At 31.6% G+C, this 16,493-nt stretch overlaps 1 protein-coding gene across 2 annotated transcripts in view; it reads left to right on the forward strand.

Moving 5' to 3' along the window:
- LOC126878802 (cytochrome P450 4d8-like) overlaps window positions 1–13,876 on the forward strand; it is a 244,366-nt gene extending 230,490 nt beyond the window's left edge. For both annotated transcript variants that reach the window (XM_050641703.1, XM_050641702.1), the window contains exons 6-9: window positions 2,246–2,314; window positions 6,019–6,134; window positions 6,801–7,033; window positions 13,520–13,876. In XM_050641703.1, the coding sequence (XP_050497660.1) occupies window positions 2,246–2,314; window positions 6,019–6,134; window positions 6,801–7,033; window positions 13,520–13,686 (585 nt within the window). In that variant the 3' untranslated portion in view covers window positions 13,687–13,876. The remainder of the gene's footprint in view (window positions 1–2,245; window positions 2,315–6,018; window positions 6,135–6,800; window positions 7,034–13,519) is intronic.
- Window positions 13,877–16,493: the final 2,617 nt, after the last annotated feature.

Below are 16,493 nucleotides of genomic sequence, written 5' to 3' on the forward strand. Positions count from 1 at the left end.
GGACAAAAGCACAAATCGGCACAATATCACTTTTTTTCTTTGACATGTAAGCTATTTTTTTTTTATAGCCTTTTTTCTATTCGAAATGTCGAATAAAGGCCTCTCCCATTTCTCGCCATTCATCTCTGTTGTGTGTGAGGCGTTTCCACATTGGTCCTGCGACTCTTCTGATGTCATCGCTCCAGCGCATTTGAGGTCTTCCTCTTGGTCTCTTCGCTTCGTACGGTCGCCAGTTTCCAACTTCCTTGCTCCATCTACCATTTTCGAGACGTTCGTTGTGTCCAGCCCATTTCCATTTTAATTTAGCCGCTTGTTCCACGGCATCCCTTACTTTTGTTTTGTTTCGGGTTGCTTCGTTTGTTTGCCGATCTATTAGTGAGATACCAAGCATCTGTCGTTCCATGGCTCTTTGAGTTTTTCTAATCTTGTCCATGTTCATTTTTGTGAATGTCCAGGTTTGAGCTCCGTAAGTGAGAACGGGAAGGATACAAGAATCGAACACTTTGGTTCGAAGGTATTGTGGTATCTTTTTGTCTTTTAGTATATATGAGAGTTTTCCGAATGCAGCCCATCCCATTCTTACTCGTCTGCTTATTTCGGTAGTTTGATTTTCTTTGTTTACCTTGATATTCTGACCTAGATATATATATTCTTTTACATGTTCCACTTTTGTTCCTTGGATGGTTATCGTTGGTTGATCATCTTTGTTCGACATTAGCTTAGTTTTGCTCAAGTTCATTTTTAGTCCTTTTTTTAAGGATTCTCTATGAAGCTCATCGATCATCACCTTCAGTTCTTTCCAGCTGTCGGCTATTAGTACCACGTCATCTGCATATCTTAGGTGGTTTAAATACTTTCCATTTATCGAGAGTCCCTTTGTTTCCCAATTTAATGATTTAAAGATGTCTTCAAGTGCGGCAGTAAATAGTTTTGGAGATATGGTGTCTCCCTGTCTTACTCCTCGGTTGATTTTCATTGGCCTAGTTTTCATGTCGTTATCCATCGTGACTACCATTTCAGCATGTTTGTATATATTATGTATTAATATCCTATATCTAGAATCGATTCTGCTATTGACCAGTGCTTCCTCAATAGCCCATAATTCTATGCTGTCAAAAGCTTTTTCGTAATCTATAAATGCTAAGCAAATTGGTAAGTTGTACTCGTTAACTTTTTCCATTAGGATCTTTAGTGTGTGAAGATGGTCGCATGTACTGAAGCCTTTTCTAAAACCGGCTTGTTCTGCTGGTTGATATATACATCGAACTTTGTTGTCAATCTATTTGTAATTATTTTTGTGAATGTTTTATAAAGTTGTGATAGTAGTGATATTGGACGATAATTTTTCAGATCTGTATTGTCACCTTTTTTGTGTATTAAGATTGTGTTAGCAGTATTCCATTCCTTTGGTATGTTTCCTTCAAATAGGCATTTATTGAAAAGTATTTTTAGGTATCTGATAACTTCTTCACCGCCGTCTTTCAGCATTTCTGCCAGAATTCCATCGTTACCCGGTGCTTTATTTCTTTTCATTTCTTTAAGTGCATTTTCTTCATGTAAGCTATACCTGTGCCAAATTTCATGTCAATCCAAGCGGTTCTTTAAAATCTAGAGCAAAAACCGTGAAAGAATGGACTATAGTACTAAAATTGGTAAGTGTTATTGGGGATTCGGTTGAAAGGCGTCGCAAAAATATAGCAAAGTCCCAATGGCGTCAGAGGACGAATAAGTTTGGGAAGCCCTGATATAGCCCAATATAATGAAACTATTTTATTTTTTTATCAGTAACTTTTTTTTTCTGCAGCCCTCCCTAAAATAAAACTTTCGGTATGATTTATTAAACCGAAAGTACCATTTTACATAACTCGTACCGAAAGTACTTACTTTCGGGACTAATTTTTTCACTTTCCGGACGCTTTTTTTACTTTCGGGACGATTTTTGGTAGCTAGGTAACGGCTTTGACAATAACATCAACTTTGTATTTTTTTATGGCAACGCTTGTCATAATTAAAGTGTTTAATAAAAGTTCATAAATAAAGTTCATACATATTATATTCTTTTTAACATACAAAATGTCTGCAAAAAAAATATTGTACGTAACACGATCCAAAAGTGATTTCACGAGACTCGCAGCATTCCAGGACTCGCCTACGGCTCGCCCTGAAAACTTCCTACTCGTCTCGTAAAATATCACTTTCGGAACTTTTTACGTAAATTACTATAAAAGTATCATTATTGTTTTAGGGACATGACGCTACTGCAAATGTTATAAGTTACACTTTATATTGTTTGTCATTAAACAAGGACGCACAGGTAGGTTTTATAACTTTTAATACATAATATTTATGTTTCTGTTATAAATTAATCTCATCCTAATATCAACGAATATCGACATACAACGTAGATATACAGAGAGGTTAAAAAGTATGGAATAAATTAATCTTTAGATTTTTATTTTTAAATTATGATATTTTGACATATATATCATACTAGTGACGTCGCCATCTAGACCTGATGACGTAACCGATTATTTTTTTAATAAGAAAAAAGGTCGTGTGGTAGCTCATTTGAAAGGCTATTGAATTCTCTATTCAGTAACATAAACATTAATATATTTATTTATACAGGGCGTCCAAAAAATTTTCCTTGTATTTAAATAATTGGCACAAAAAGAAGAATGTATTTAATTTATTTAATTAAAAATACATTTTACTGCTGTTAGAAAACAAAAAAGAAACTTTATTTGACAAAATAATAAACATTACTTTTCGCTTTAATTAAATGCTTAAACTGTCAAGAGGCAGGTGGGTGGCTGCTTAAATATTGAATTTAAGCGAAAAGCAATGTTTATTTGTCAAATAAACATTTTTTCTGTTTTCTGGCAGCAGTAATAGTTATTTTCCCAACTAGTGCGGAAAGTGATACTTTCACACACGAGACTGCCGTTGACCCGAACGACGCGATAGCGGAGTTCATGCAAGCAGTCGAGTGCGGGGAAGACACTTTTCGCATGAGTTGGGAACAATATTTTTTCTAGGGCCTTACGTTTGGAAAAAAGCTATAATAAATAGAGTTATATCAATTTTTATTTAGAAGTGAAAATAGACCAATTAATTCTTTGACAAGGTTGTCAAAACCAAACTTTTAATATAATGGGTTACCACGACGACGATATTGGTTTCCATAACGACGATTCAAAACCATTGTCATTGTCTACTGATCTGACTTTTAAATGTTATGTCAAAATCATTTTATTTCATCGAATTATCGCGCTAATTTCATTAAAACATGAACACAATAAGATAAATTTGAAATAAATTAGTAAATAATATCTAAATACTAGTTTATTGCATGTATTATAATATATTATAATGCCATTTTACAAGGATATTTATTTACGATACTAGACTAGATCCACTTTTAAAAGAGACTGACAAAAATCATGTTGTGTTATCCGTTCACGATGGTGAAGCGGAGATCGAGTCTGAATCAGACTCAGATAAAAATATACCACTGAGCAATTTGGTTAAATAATGTGCTTTCTACCTTTGAAGTTTCGGTTTTGACACTTACAATTAAAGTCTCTTAATTTAAGTACACTTAAGGCCATGGGTATATAATTCGCAAATATTTTACGGTTATCCCTACTTTTTCTGTCTTTACACGGCAAATTATGTGTAGTAAAATTCACACTGGTATGAATATGTAAACGTTACTAATTATAATGTCATTCTACTTGACAATGTCATCATTAGAGATGGTTTGTGAATGTTCTTGGATAACTGTTATTTGTATAATTGCAAATTACTAATTCAGTTAATAAATGTGATAATTTTTTCACTAACTATGTATCCACTGATTGTAATAATTTATATGTACAACAAAACTAATACTCAATCGAGAAAAGAGGAAAAGTGTTAACGTGATTTTTTAATAATATATTGTTACTATGGAACGCTTACAATTACTTTTAAACATCTTTAACAACAAAATACTTGGATCACAGGATATAATCCTGATGTATTCTCTGCTTGGATCTTCTATAAATAACAAACAATAAATAACGTTTTATTAAGTTCACGTCTTAAATCATTTATTTATCACATACATTATTAATATTATTTAACCAACAACTCAAAATATTCCCGGTGCCATGTCAAATATTTAAAATATTTGAAACTGTCACTGTCTTGTCATCATATTCTATTTGACTCAGTGCATTGTATGACAAAGATAGCGAAGGTTCGATTTGTAAAATATCACCACGGACATGGTGTCCATTTTTTTCGAATCCTGAAGAAACTAATAAATGTTTTTAAAAAATTTAAACGCAGAATGAAAGACTAAATTATTATCGAGGGCCGGAACTCCCGTAGAATAAACAAAAGTTTCCTTTGAATGAGATATTTGAAATTAAAAGTCACACTTAATTTTCTCTTAGATTTTCACCCCTGTAACTTATTAAAATAAACATTATAGAAGTTTTCGGCCCTCGGTAATAACGTAATCTTTCATTCTGCGTTTAAATCTTTCAAAAATACTTATTAGTTTTCCCAGGATTCGAAAAAAAATGATTCCCCATTTGAATAGCATTGCAGCCGAAAATACGTACCCATCCCCTTAATAAGTCTCAATTAAAAAATATTTTCAAATTTTCCCATTTTTTCCAATTTTTCCAATGGTCTGAAGAAAAAATGAAAAAAAAACCCTTTTTTTCAATTTTTCCCCTTTTTTTTCCGTTATGTTAATTCTCTATTCCGATATTTATATACATTTAGACTAAATTCCAATAAGACATGCACTGTTACTTGCTAAAGCTGTTTAAAATGTAACTACTCGTTCCATAGTAACACTAAATTGTTAAAATCACCTGATCACTTTTTCTCTTTTCTCGATTATTAGTTCTTAGTATGTAAATAGTATATAAATTACTGTAATCGCTGAATGATATAAATATAATGAATATAAATAACTGTAATGACGACCAACGTCTGAATACGGACGTGGCACCTGAAGAAGAAGAAGAATCACTGAATACATAGATATAGTGAAAAAATAATCCTAATAATTAAATTAATAAATGATTTACGCCATTATACAAGTAACTGTTAACACTTAACCAAATAGCCATCTCGTTCGTTGCTGATGACGACATCGCTGTCAACTAATGTTTATAGGTCTGGATCCCGCGTATGAAAAAAAAGTTGATTAATACCAAGCTGAAAATTTGTTAATAGCTTAAGGATGTCTAGTCGGACAAACTTTGATATATGGGAACACTGTAACAGGGAAAGTTTTAGTTGTGGAACATGTTAACAATTCGGAACGGTCAGACCACGAAAACGTCACATGTATTTTGTCCGATAGAACTTCCAATTGATTTGTTACCCTTTCATTAAACTCTCATACAAATATCAGACTGCTATTTATCACCTGTCATAATTCCTGTCCTTTGACATATTCTACGTGTTCCACTCATTATAATTCCCATTTGGTGATAAATAGCAGCCTGATTTTTACATGAGAGTTTAATGAAAGGGTAACAAATCAATTGGAAGTTCTGTCGGACAAAATACATGTGACGTTTTCGTGGTCTGACCGTTCCAAATTTTTAACCTGTTCCACAATTAAAACTTCCCCTGTTCCAGTGTTCCTATATATCAAAGTTTGTCCGACTAGACACCCTTAAGCTATTAACAAATTTTCAGCTTGCTATTAATCAACTTTTTTTTCATATGCGGGATCCACACCTATTACGTCTAGTGCAGCGGTTGTCAACCTTTTTGAGTGATGTACCACCTACAGTTATTTTTATTATTTTTGGTACCACTTATATTTTTCAATTGTATTATCAATACTTACTAAGTACTACTATTTTAATTTTTTCTGTGTTTTGTGTACCACCTCCAATAATGATATATACCACCAGTGGTACATGTACCACAGATTGAGAACCTATGGTCTAGTGCATTAGCCATGCGAATAAACTGTATGATACATTATTATTATTATTTTAGGACAAGATTGTTCAAGAACAAAAACTAATTTTTGGAGATAATAAAAACAGAAATGTCACAATGCGAGATATTCAAGAAATGAAGTATCTAGAACTCGCTTTTAAGGAATCTCTAAGGTAATATTTTAATAATAATATAATATATCCACTTCTATTGGCACTCCGCAAGTGCTACGTACTCTTTTCTTTTTTAATTACATATACTATTATGTATAAAAAATTATACTGAACGCTCTTTACTCGTTCGGAATAGTATGGTCTTTTTCATAAGCATTTTTCAGTGCGTCACAAATGATAGAAAAAAAGGTAAGTTCGTGATAATACACATTTATAACATTTATTCTAACATGACATTTTAGTTAATCTGACAGTTGTCACATTTTATTTGCAATTTGGCATAAAAACAAATCAATTGTGTTTATTGCATTTATAAAATGGTATTTTCTTTGATTTGGATAGTCTTATAAATTGTACAGATTATATTCGTAGATATATTATACAATTCGTAAATAATTTTTTTTCGATTATAGCGCAATCTATCGACAATTACAATAAATGTTATAAATGTCTACAATCACCGACGTGCCTTTTTTCTGTCACATAGAAATGCGTTAGAAAGAAATCGAAAAACTGTGACGCATTGAAAGATGCTGATGAGAAAAAGAATATGACGTTTTTATCCGAATTTGCGCTATTTCAGTGGTATATAACCAGGTAACAGTAGTTATCAAAAATTCATTCTACCTAAGTATCCACCAATAATTTTTTAATCTTACTATTTAGGATATATCCACCAGCTCCTTATGTTGGTCGAAAAGCTGACAGAGATATAATATATACCGATGGAAATATTATTCCGAAAGGTGCGGGCATATTGATACCTATATATTGGACAAACAGGAACCCGAAATATTTCCCAGATCCCGAAACCTACAACCCCAGCAGATTTGAAAACACTACAGATACACATCCGTACGCGTATATTCCATTTAGTGCTGGTCCTAGAAATTGTATAGGTAAGGTGACTTGTTTAAATGTTATGTATTTGGAATTTCTTATCATAAAAAAGATACATTATACCAGAAACCACAATCATCTTCAAAAATACTGGATAAGCCATTACTCCTGACACCGAGTAAGGAAAGGAGTTACTTAAGTTAAACATTTTAAAATAAATCTAGTCTGTTTATTTTGGATAATTGCATGTTGAAACAACATTTATATTCTAGAATAAAAGTATCTTTATTTTGATAGTACTTTAACAACGGCATCCGATTTAAAAGTCGAAATTTAATTTATTTTTTAGTGTTATTAATACAGTAATATGTACTATTATGCTCTGTATTTTCTCTCTTTTATGACATTGATCAGCATCTTGTTAATTCAATTAATTAATTAATTATTTTAATTACTACTCTCGGAAACAAAACCAAAATTTAACAAAACTTTCCCATAAAAAATATTCTCAGAGCTAATTGATGTTAATATATCACCTTTAGTTTGTGGCTTCTAGTATCTCTCGTTGCTTACTTTATCCAGGGCAAAACAGGGAAAATAAATATGCTCAAAATCATATAAATTTTATAAATATTATTTATTTATTACCAGAGAACAGCAGTTCTCCCCAGTGGCGCACACCTACACCCCCTACACGCGACACTATATATACACGAAATTTTCGATTTTCTAAAACTGACTGAATTGAAAATTGGACCAACTCCCATCTTAAAGTTCAGGAAAAGACTCACTTATTCATATGTCAACCATCCATTTTGGTCCAAGGGTTTGGATTTTGCGGCCCTTCCTATTTAGGGTCTGTTTTTCGTTCTGGTACCCAAAACTCACAACAACTTCGAAAATTTAACTCCGACCTTTACGGCTTCTAATAGAAGCGATCATTACCTTTCCAACCCATGTCTAATTTTGAAAATCAGTTTTACCGTTCAAAAGTTACCGAGCTCAGAAGTATGAGTCAATTTTTATTTAAAAAAGGGAAAATGTTTGTGGATATGTATGTACACCGAGAGAACAATTTCTTTTCTCCTAAAACACTGATTTCTTTGAGCTATCTTTCTTAAAAGTTACCATATCATATTAACTTAAGCATACCGCTTCACATATAAAGAAACTAGTTTTTTAAACACAACTCAATAATTTCTTACAGATAATTTCTTCAATACTAAGAAATGCATCAATGGTTACATTTTAATTTTCTTATCCTAAAGTTTTTGTTTCTTAAATTGAAAACTACACATATTTTGCAGTATAAGAAATATATGTTAAGTTAATCCTTATTTATAGTTGTGAACAAGAAATTTTCTTGCAATCAAATAAATATTTTAGACCACAAGAAATAATTCTTCAGAAATACCCTCTGTAGTAACTGTGGTTATTAAATAAAAACTTTATCATTAATGCCGAAATGCTACTTGCAAAGAGATTTTCTTCCACAAAAGAATTGCGCAGTAACCATTATTCACTAATTTGTGATTTAATCTCTGTGTTTGGCAAGATAAGATGGCGTGCATGGCATCAGTTCATTTTCATAGATGGATTTTGGAGTTGTTATTTGTTGGTTTTCTTTAAAATCTAAGGGATAGTTTGAAGGTACGTACATAGGTATATAAAAGTAAATTGATTACCTAATTTAAGATGTAATAATAATATTGTTGCATATCCGAATATGTAGTTCTAAAAGAAACATAATAGTATATTTATATGCATTTTAGATCTCTATATTGATGGACAACTCTGAAAGAAAGGATCTTATTCTAACTGGGAAATAAGCCACAATTTAACTTAAAAAATGGCTTTCATTGACGTTTCGACTTCCACCTCGGAGAGAATAATAGAATATCTATAATATAAAGCTTCAGAACAATATTGAAAGGAGCTATTAACCAACTAGGGGCTTCCATAAATGGTAGAACTGTATACAGGTAAGTTCCTTTATAAAAATGTGTATACTTATGTATAAACTATAATATGTTTCTTGAATGTATCGTCTTCTATATACAATCCTACAATTCAAGGTTATATCAAACATGGCGTGTGCTATATTTGTCATAAAGTACTATTAGTTAGGCTAAAAGAAATATCTTAACTGTTAAGAACTTTTATTGCCGAAAACCGTGAATTAGTTAATATAAATTAAATGACTTAAGATGTAACCTAATAATACTTTCCCGTAATAAAATTTCTTAATGATAAGGTTTGCTGTATCTTTTGGATTATACTTATAAATAAATAAAACTACAATATGTCTGCTTCAATGTTTTACATTGGTTGTATTTTTCTTCTTCTTTTAGCTAAATAATGTCTATTGTGTGACTTAATATTATACAGATAAATAATTAATATTTCTTATACAAAAAGAAAAAAATTAACAAAGATGGTAGGATAAATAAAGCAATGTTTGAACTAAATATGATTGATTATTATTTGTTGAAATGCCAAGAAATGTTTTTGGATTCTAGACTGTTTTACTGATACCTACCGTTCTTATACCAAAAAATTAATAGTTTTTATGTGGGCCCGTGTATTTGTTCTTTTTTTATATTTCCTTTTGTCAAAAGAAGTATATATGTACCTATATTCTTATAAAATTTTTTTTATTAAAATAAGTTTACTCTTTCTACATAACGGTTTTTTTTTAGGTAATTGCTGATATACAAAGTGCTATTAACAAAAAGAAGAAAAAATTAAGGAAGTTGGATTTGCCTCTCCATCCTTTTATTATTGTATAGAAGCCAGTAGTTTAAGAGTGGAGAAATTATTTGTATGTAACGTTTTATATCCTGTTTTTATTATCTAATAAAGAATAATTTTACCTTAACAGAATGATTTATTTCGCCGTATGTAATATCACTTTATTTTTAAGAAATTTAACTTAATTCTAAATATATACAATTATTTCTGCGAAATATATTTCTTAACATTAAATACATTAATTAATAATGGTAAGATAACAATATTCCGTACTAAAAAATATCATTTCTCAGAAAGAAGAGTTTTGTAATGCCAAGAATATATATGCTTATGACAAGTATAATTTCTTTCTGACAAATGGGTTTGCAGTTTGCAAGAAAGTGATAGTTCAATCATGTTTAAGATATATTTCTTTGGGTTAATTAAAATTTATTTGAAATATTTTAGAAAATTATATCTTATATACAAAGATATATTTCTTAGGCAATATGCCAAGTCGATCTTTCTTAAATATTAATAAAGTTTCTTTATGTCAAGAATTTTTTTCTCTCGGTGTATGTATGAGTGTGGAAAAGTTAAACCGATCTGATTTTTTTTTATGTTTGAAGCGGGGGTGTAGGACTTGGTAGGTACAAAACGGCATATTTTTTGGCGGTATAAATATCTTCGGTTTAAGAAGAGACAGGAGAACAGTAAATATACCAAATTAATAGCGTTGAGTTAAGATTTCAAATGGTGTCTAAGCTGTTAGGATCAGACATACACACGGCTTAGTATAGCCGAAAAACTGAAAAACTAAACTTTGAAAATTTTGGTTTTTCGACAATTACTCAAAATTTCAACCTACGAGTTACGGCAATAACTGAGCGTTTGTAGAAGGACTCTAGACGAATCTAGCGGTGTATACCTTATATCCGGGAAAATTCGAATTTTTAAGTTATAGGCTTCATAAGTATGATCAAATCTATTTCTTAGGAGAGAAACGGGTTTTTAAGCTCAATAATTCCTGTAATATCTTCAGTTATCATACTTGACCTTAGATGCATAGGATACTACTTGTAAATACGTTTCAAACCCATGTTTAGTGAACAAAATCGGTTAAGCCGTTTAGAAGTTATTAAGCTACAAAGTATAATCCAATTAACGATAATTCCCTAAATGGTTTATGTAGTTGTAGTGGTTACGACACTAATTTGATCTGACAACGGGCAATCGGAGTTCATTTACCGGCCATCCCAATATTTTTTTTTTCAATCTATTTCGAATATAAAAAAAATCTAGTGTACATTCGATAGACACTAGATCATTTGGGAGATAATGCGACAAAGGCGATCATTTATAAAGCTTAACGTGTAATCGAGAAACATTGCATTCAACTTTATACATTTAATTATTTATAAATATCTTTGAAAAACTCATGATACAAGAATAAAAACCGCTAAACGCCGTAAAAATGAGTGGCGCATACAATACAAGAATAGAAAACCGCTAAACGCCGTAAAAATGAGTGGCACATACAATATTCCAGCTACAAAAGATCTGCTATGAATATTACGTGGCGCGGAAATGTATTTTCATTTTGATGCAAAACAAAGTTCTAGTTTTATTTTAAAAGCTTTTTTCATAATATTTGCCCAATTTGAAGTAAAACGCGCCACAAAAGAGTAACTTTGATACAGTTTGAATTTTGAACATCTTTTGTGGAGCGTTTACTTCAAATTTAGCAAATATTATGAAAACATCTTTTAAAATAAAACTAGAATTTTATTTTGAAGCAAAATGAAAATACATTATCGCGCCACGTAATATTCATATCAGATCTTTTGTAGCTGGAATATTGTATGCGCCACTCATTTTTACGGCGTTTAGCGGTTTTTTATTCTTGTATACTATACCATAAATATAAGATTCAAAATGTATGCTAAAACTTTATTCTCTTGTCAAAATGTCTTATCTAATAAAATTAATCTTTAATTCTACTACAGTCAAACCCGCTTATTGGAATAGCCTTTGTGCCAAGTAAAAGTATTCCTATAACATGGATATTCTAATAACCGATCATTGGTTGCTACTATAAATGTTTCGGGACCTCAAATTTCTATTCCTTAAACCGGGATATTCCTTTAAGAGGTATTCTAATAAGCGGGTTCGACTGTATCTCCTTTTTCTTTTAACAAATTTTCATTTAAATGATTCGGTAGACTGTTCTTATTACTATATAAAAAACAATATTTAATTTACCTTTTAAATAGATTATTTATCCCTTCTATGAATAAATGATGGTGTAAAAACTGTTAAATTGACAAAAAATAAATATGGAATGTAATATACAACAACTCTCTCCTTTTCACAAATAATCTGACTAACTTTGTTTATCTTCTTAAATTCTTCTCATGAATTGTGTTGTCCTCGGTTCTCCCACACGTGCTCCTCAGAGGCTACTACGGTCTTTCTCTCCCAAACTGTTTCACAAACGAAAAACAGCACTCGCTCGAAATCTCTACTCTATTTAGTCTCCGACTCGATACAAACAATATCAATCTTTATAATTCCAAGATTTTTTCTTTCAGCTCGATATCTTGTGCAAAATTGATACAAACCGGCTACTCGTTCCAGACATAAACTGGAATTTATTAGGACACGAGGAGATTGTACTTCTCGACTCGATCACGACTTCGTCTCAACACGAATCTGCTTACACAGGCACCAAATTTACCACTTCACACAAAATTACTACTTTTCAAAACGAGACTGCTCCCTTCCGATCTTAATTATACAGTAATTCTTTTTCCTTCATCAATCTGTGACTCAACCACTCTGTTCTCCCTCCATCCATCTCTTCGCCAATCACAAGCATTCTCTCTACACATTATATCCCTACTTTAATTTCTTAAGAAAAAATAGTGTTGTATACAAATTTTCTGTCTTGTCAAATTTCCTGGAGATATTAAAATCAAATATTTTCTTTTATCCTAGAAAACTCTAGACATTCTATTGTCTACTCCAACCGTGAGTACATTCACTTTCTAATCCGACCGTATTTTAGTTGATTGTTTAATTTGTATAAGTCCGTTCGTAGAATCTTTACCACTAAACATTTCCTCTTTCCACGAAACACTGCTTACGGCTAAATCATATTATTTACAAATTTTGGCTATATACAGGGGGATGAAAATTTACGATCTCGTGGTCTTTGACATAAACCTAATGCTCTAAATTTTCCCCATAAAAATGATTTAACAGTACCTATATTGAAAAAAGTGAGATCGCGCCGATAGACCAGTAGATATTGGATAAAAGTTCATCCACGATTTTCTGAGTCCTGTCCTTTGCAATACTGAAAGGTTAAAGAAGTGTTTCTTGTGACATTTTCCTGAGAAAATTAGATTTTCCACGAAAAAAATGGAGTGTTGCAATCAAGAAAATCATGAAAATTTCATTATTTTCATTATGTCTTTGTATATACCTATATGCCCTTTTGCAACACCTTTTGCCAACCCCTTTTGTAACCCTCGTGCCCAAAAAATTTTCTTGATACAATCGATAGTATCCTGGCATTCTATGGATATGACGATTCAGAAATTCATTGCAACGCTCCATTTTTTTGTTCATGGAAAATATAATTTTCACAGTAAAATGTCACACGAAACCCGTGGATTTTTCCACAAATTGTAGTACCTCCTTTAACCTTCCAATATTACAAAGGACAGAATTCAGAAAATCGTGGTTGAACTTTTATCTAATATCTCCTGGTCTAAGGCAACAGCATTCGATTTATATTTTTATTATTCTAGGTCAAAAATACGCATGGAACTTAATGAAATCTGTCATATCTACAATTTTGAGAAATTATGAAATGTTACCATGTGGACACAAACTTGAATTAGCTGCGGAGGGTGCTCTTAAATCAAAGAACGGAATCAAAGTAAAACTGCGGAAGCGAGACTGGGATCAAATTTAATAAGAAATATTCGTTCCTTAAATTTGTGATGTTTATTTATATTTTTCTAATTATTATTCAACATAATTTTAGTTTAAGTAGGTAGTAAGTTTCAATTTGATGTAAATGTAAAAAATTGTTGGGTTAATTTTATTATGGTTTGTATCGGTAATTCTATTTATTAACATAAAAACAAGTTTTAAAATCAAAACCATATGTTTTATTTTTTATTTATAGTACCACCGAGATATTTATATAGTGTAGTCTAAGTATTTAAAAGATACAGTGCACGTTAAGAGTGGAGCGAAGAAAGAGTGCGAGCAAAGAGCAAAGAGCAAAGCGGTGAAATCAAATTACTACCGAGTAACGGAGGTACACAGAGTGCTACCAAAGAGCAAAGCGACGAAACCAAACAAGTTTGATTTCTCTGCTCGCACTCTTTGGTATTTTTCCGAAAAATGAATCTCGATGTCCTGATAGCTGAAGTGTTTCAAAGAAAGCTGTTATGGGATCAGAAAGATTCCCTATTCAGATGAGGACGATGACTTTTTAATTTTATAACTTTATGCAATTTTATAATTAAATAAATATTATGTAACTTAATAATTATTACTAGTTCTACAGTGTGGTAAAACCAAATGGAATAAATTCGTTATTTCGTAAACCAACGACTTTAACAAAAAATCCCGAAACAGGTCGATTTTTATTTTTAAATTATGATTTTTTGGCATTTACATACTAGTGACGTCAACCATCTCGAAGCTGAAATAAAAAATATACATGCGGACCAATGTAAAAAAGGTCATTTCATTGTTGTCTTCTTACCGGCGCGGCGTGAGAGATACAAAATAAGATTTACTATTTTATTTGGGCATAAGCCACAATTCGACTTTGAAATCAAGTTTACTTGACGTTTCGACTTTCACTTCGGAAATCGTTATCAATATAAAAAAAAGCATTCATAAATTAAAAATTTAACTTTGTTCCTGGTGAAGCAACGTAGTTGGAACAAGCAGAATATAATACAGTAAGGTCTCGTTTTATGTGGTGGATACGTTCTACAGAAAAGCGCATATAAAAAAATCGCATTAAAAAAGACTTTACTTGCATTGAAAAAGTATGGATATATTCGATTCCGTAATTTTCTAAAATCATATAAGACCAAAACGTTTGTCCACCAAAATTTCAAATAAAATCTTAAAAAAGAAATAAAAAATAGACTTACGATATTGAGTTGGCAAAAACCTCTTCTTATGAAAAGTAAAACTTTAAACGTTTCAATCTAGAAATAAAAATATGCTGCATACAAAACCGCGTCCGCAGTGGTAAATTTGTACGTGCGTATTGAACTAATGGTTTGTCGCAAAAATTTGCGTCGCGAATTTAACTGCTCGCCCTTCAAAAAATTTTTATTGTTATTTCACACTGCAAACCGTATGCGACGCAAATCCTTTTATCTTCGCTCAAAAACCGACAACCGATGGAGCGTGTGTGTTGTGTGCGTCGAAAATTAGCACAATATACCTCGAGAATAAAAATATTTGCGATGAACAGCTGGTTCGTTGTAAATTTTTGGCAGTGAGGAAGCGGCTTTATACTGCAACTTGAAATCAGCAAAATTTAAACTCGTCACTTATAAAAATGAACGAAGCACCGCTAAGAAAAAATGTAATTTTAAAACAACTAGGTACAAGTTATCCCTTTCAATGTGAAACTCAGAATGATGTCATAGCGACATCATGTAACAAAGTGGAATCCCCAAATAGAATTGCAAAGGCTCACTTTACTGATATCTGGATGTGAATAGTTAATATTAATTATAATAGTTGTTAATAATAGAAATTTTTGAATAAAATACAAAGCTCACAACTTCAAAATCGCATTTAAAAAATCCGGATAAAAAAGACCTTACTGTATTATAATTGTCACCGGAAAGCGAAAAAGGTAACGCACAACTTGAAAGAACCTATAGATTTCTAACTTCGTTTCTGGTTTAGCAACGCAGTTGGAACAAACAGAAATATTAATCGTGCCACCGGAAAGTGAAAAAGATAACGCACAACTTAGAAGAGCCTATAGTTTCCTAACTTCGTTTCTGGTGAAGCAACGGAGTTGGAACAAGCAGATATATTATAATAGGGCTTTTCATCGATTGTCATTTGTTTCGAGCTTCTGTCATGTGTCGTCAAATATTAATATATCTACGTCATACGTTATTGGTATTTACCAATGATACAAACCAAAGACGTATGACGTAGATATATTAATATTTGATGACACCTGACAGAAGCTCGAAACAAATGACTGTGAATGAAAAGCCCTATTGTGTCAGGGGAAGGCGAAAAAGGTAGTCCCTGAAATGTTCAGGACTGAAACAATCGCTTAAAATTCGAGAATTTTTTACGATTTTGTATCAGGAGAGCAGAAATGCTAAAGGGTTGACTTTATTGGAAGATGATAGTTTATTCGATTAAATGAAATCAACTTTAACTTAAAAATATCCGAAAATCAGAAGAAAGAAAATCAGAGAATATCAGACAGATCATAAATGATTACAGTGAAATCTTCTGTTAGTGATCCCATAGTAAATAACGAGGAAGAAACCTCATGATACGATCTCGCCAAGGTAAACATTTGGTCTTACATTTAGTTTACTCTCAAAATCAACACGAAACGTTTGAAATATTTTATTAGAGATATTTTTTTACTGTTTATTTGGAACGTCAAATAAACTTGATTCAAACTCAAATTGTGGCTTATTCCACATAAAATAGTAAATTGAGTAAGATGTCACAAGAAAATAGTTTCAGAACAATACCAAAATAAGA

This window comes from Diabrotica virgifera, chromosome 1, assembly GCF_917563875.1.
Source record: "Diabrotica virgifera virgifera chromosome 1, PGI_DIABVI_V3a".
Classification (NCBI taxonomy): domain Eukaryota; kingdom Metazoa; phylum Arthropoda; class Insecta; order Coleoptera; family Chrysomelidae; genus Diabrotica; species Diabrotica virgifera.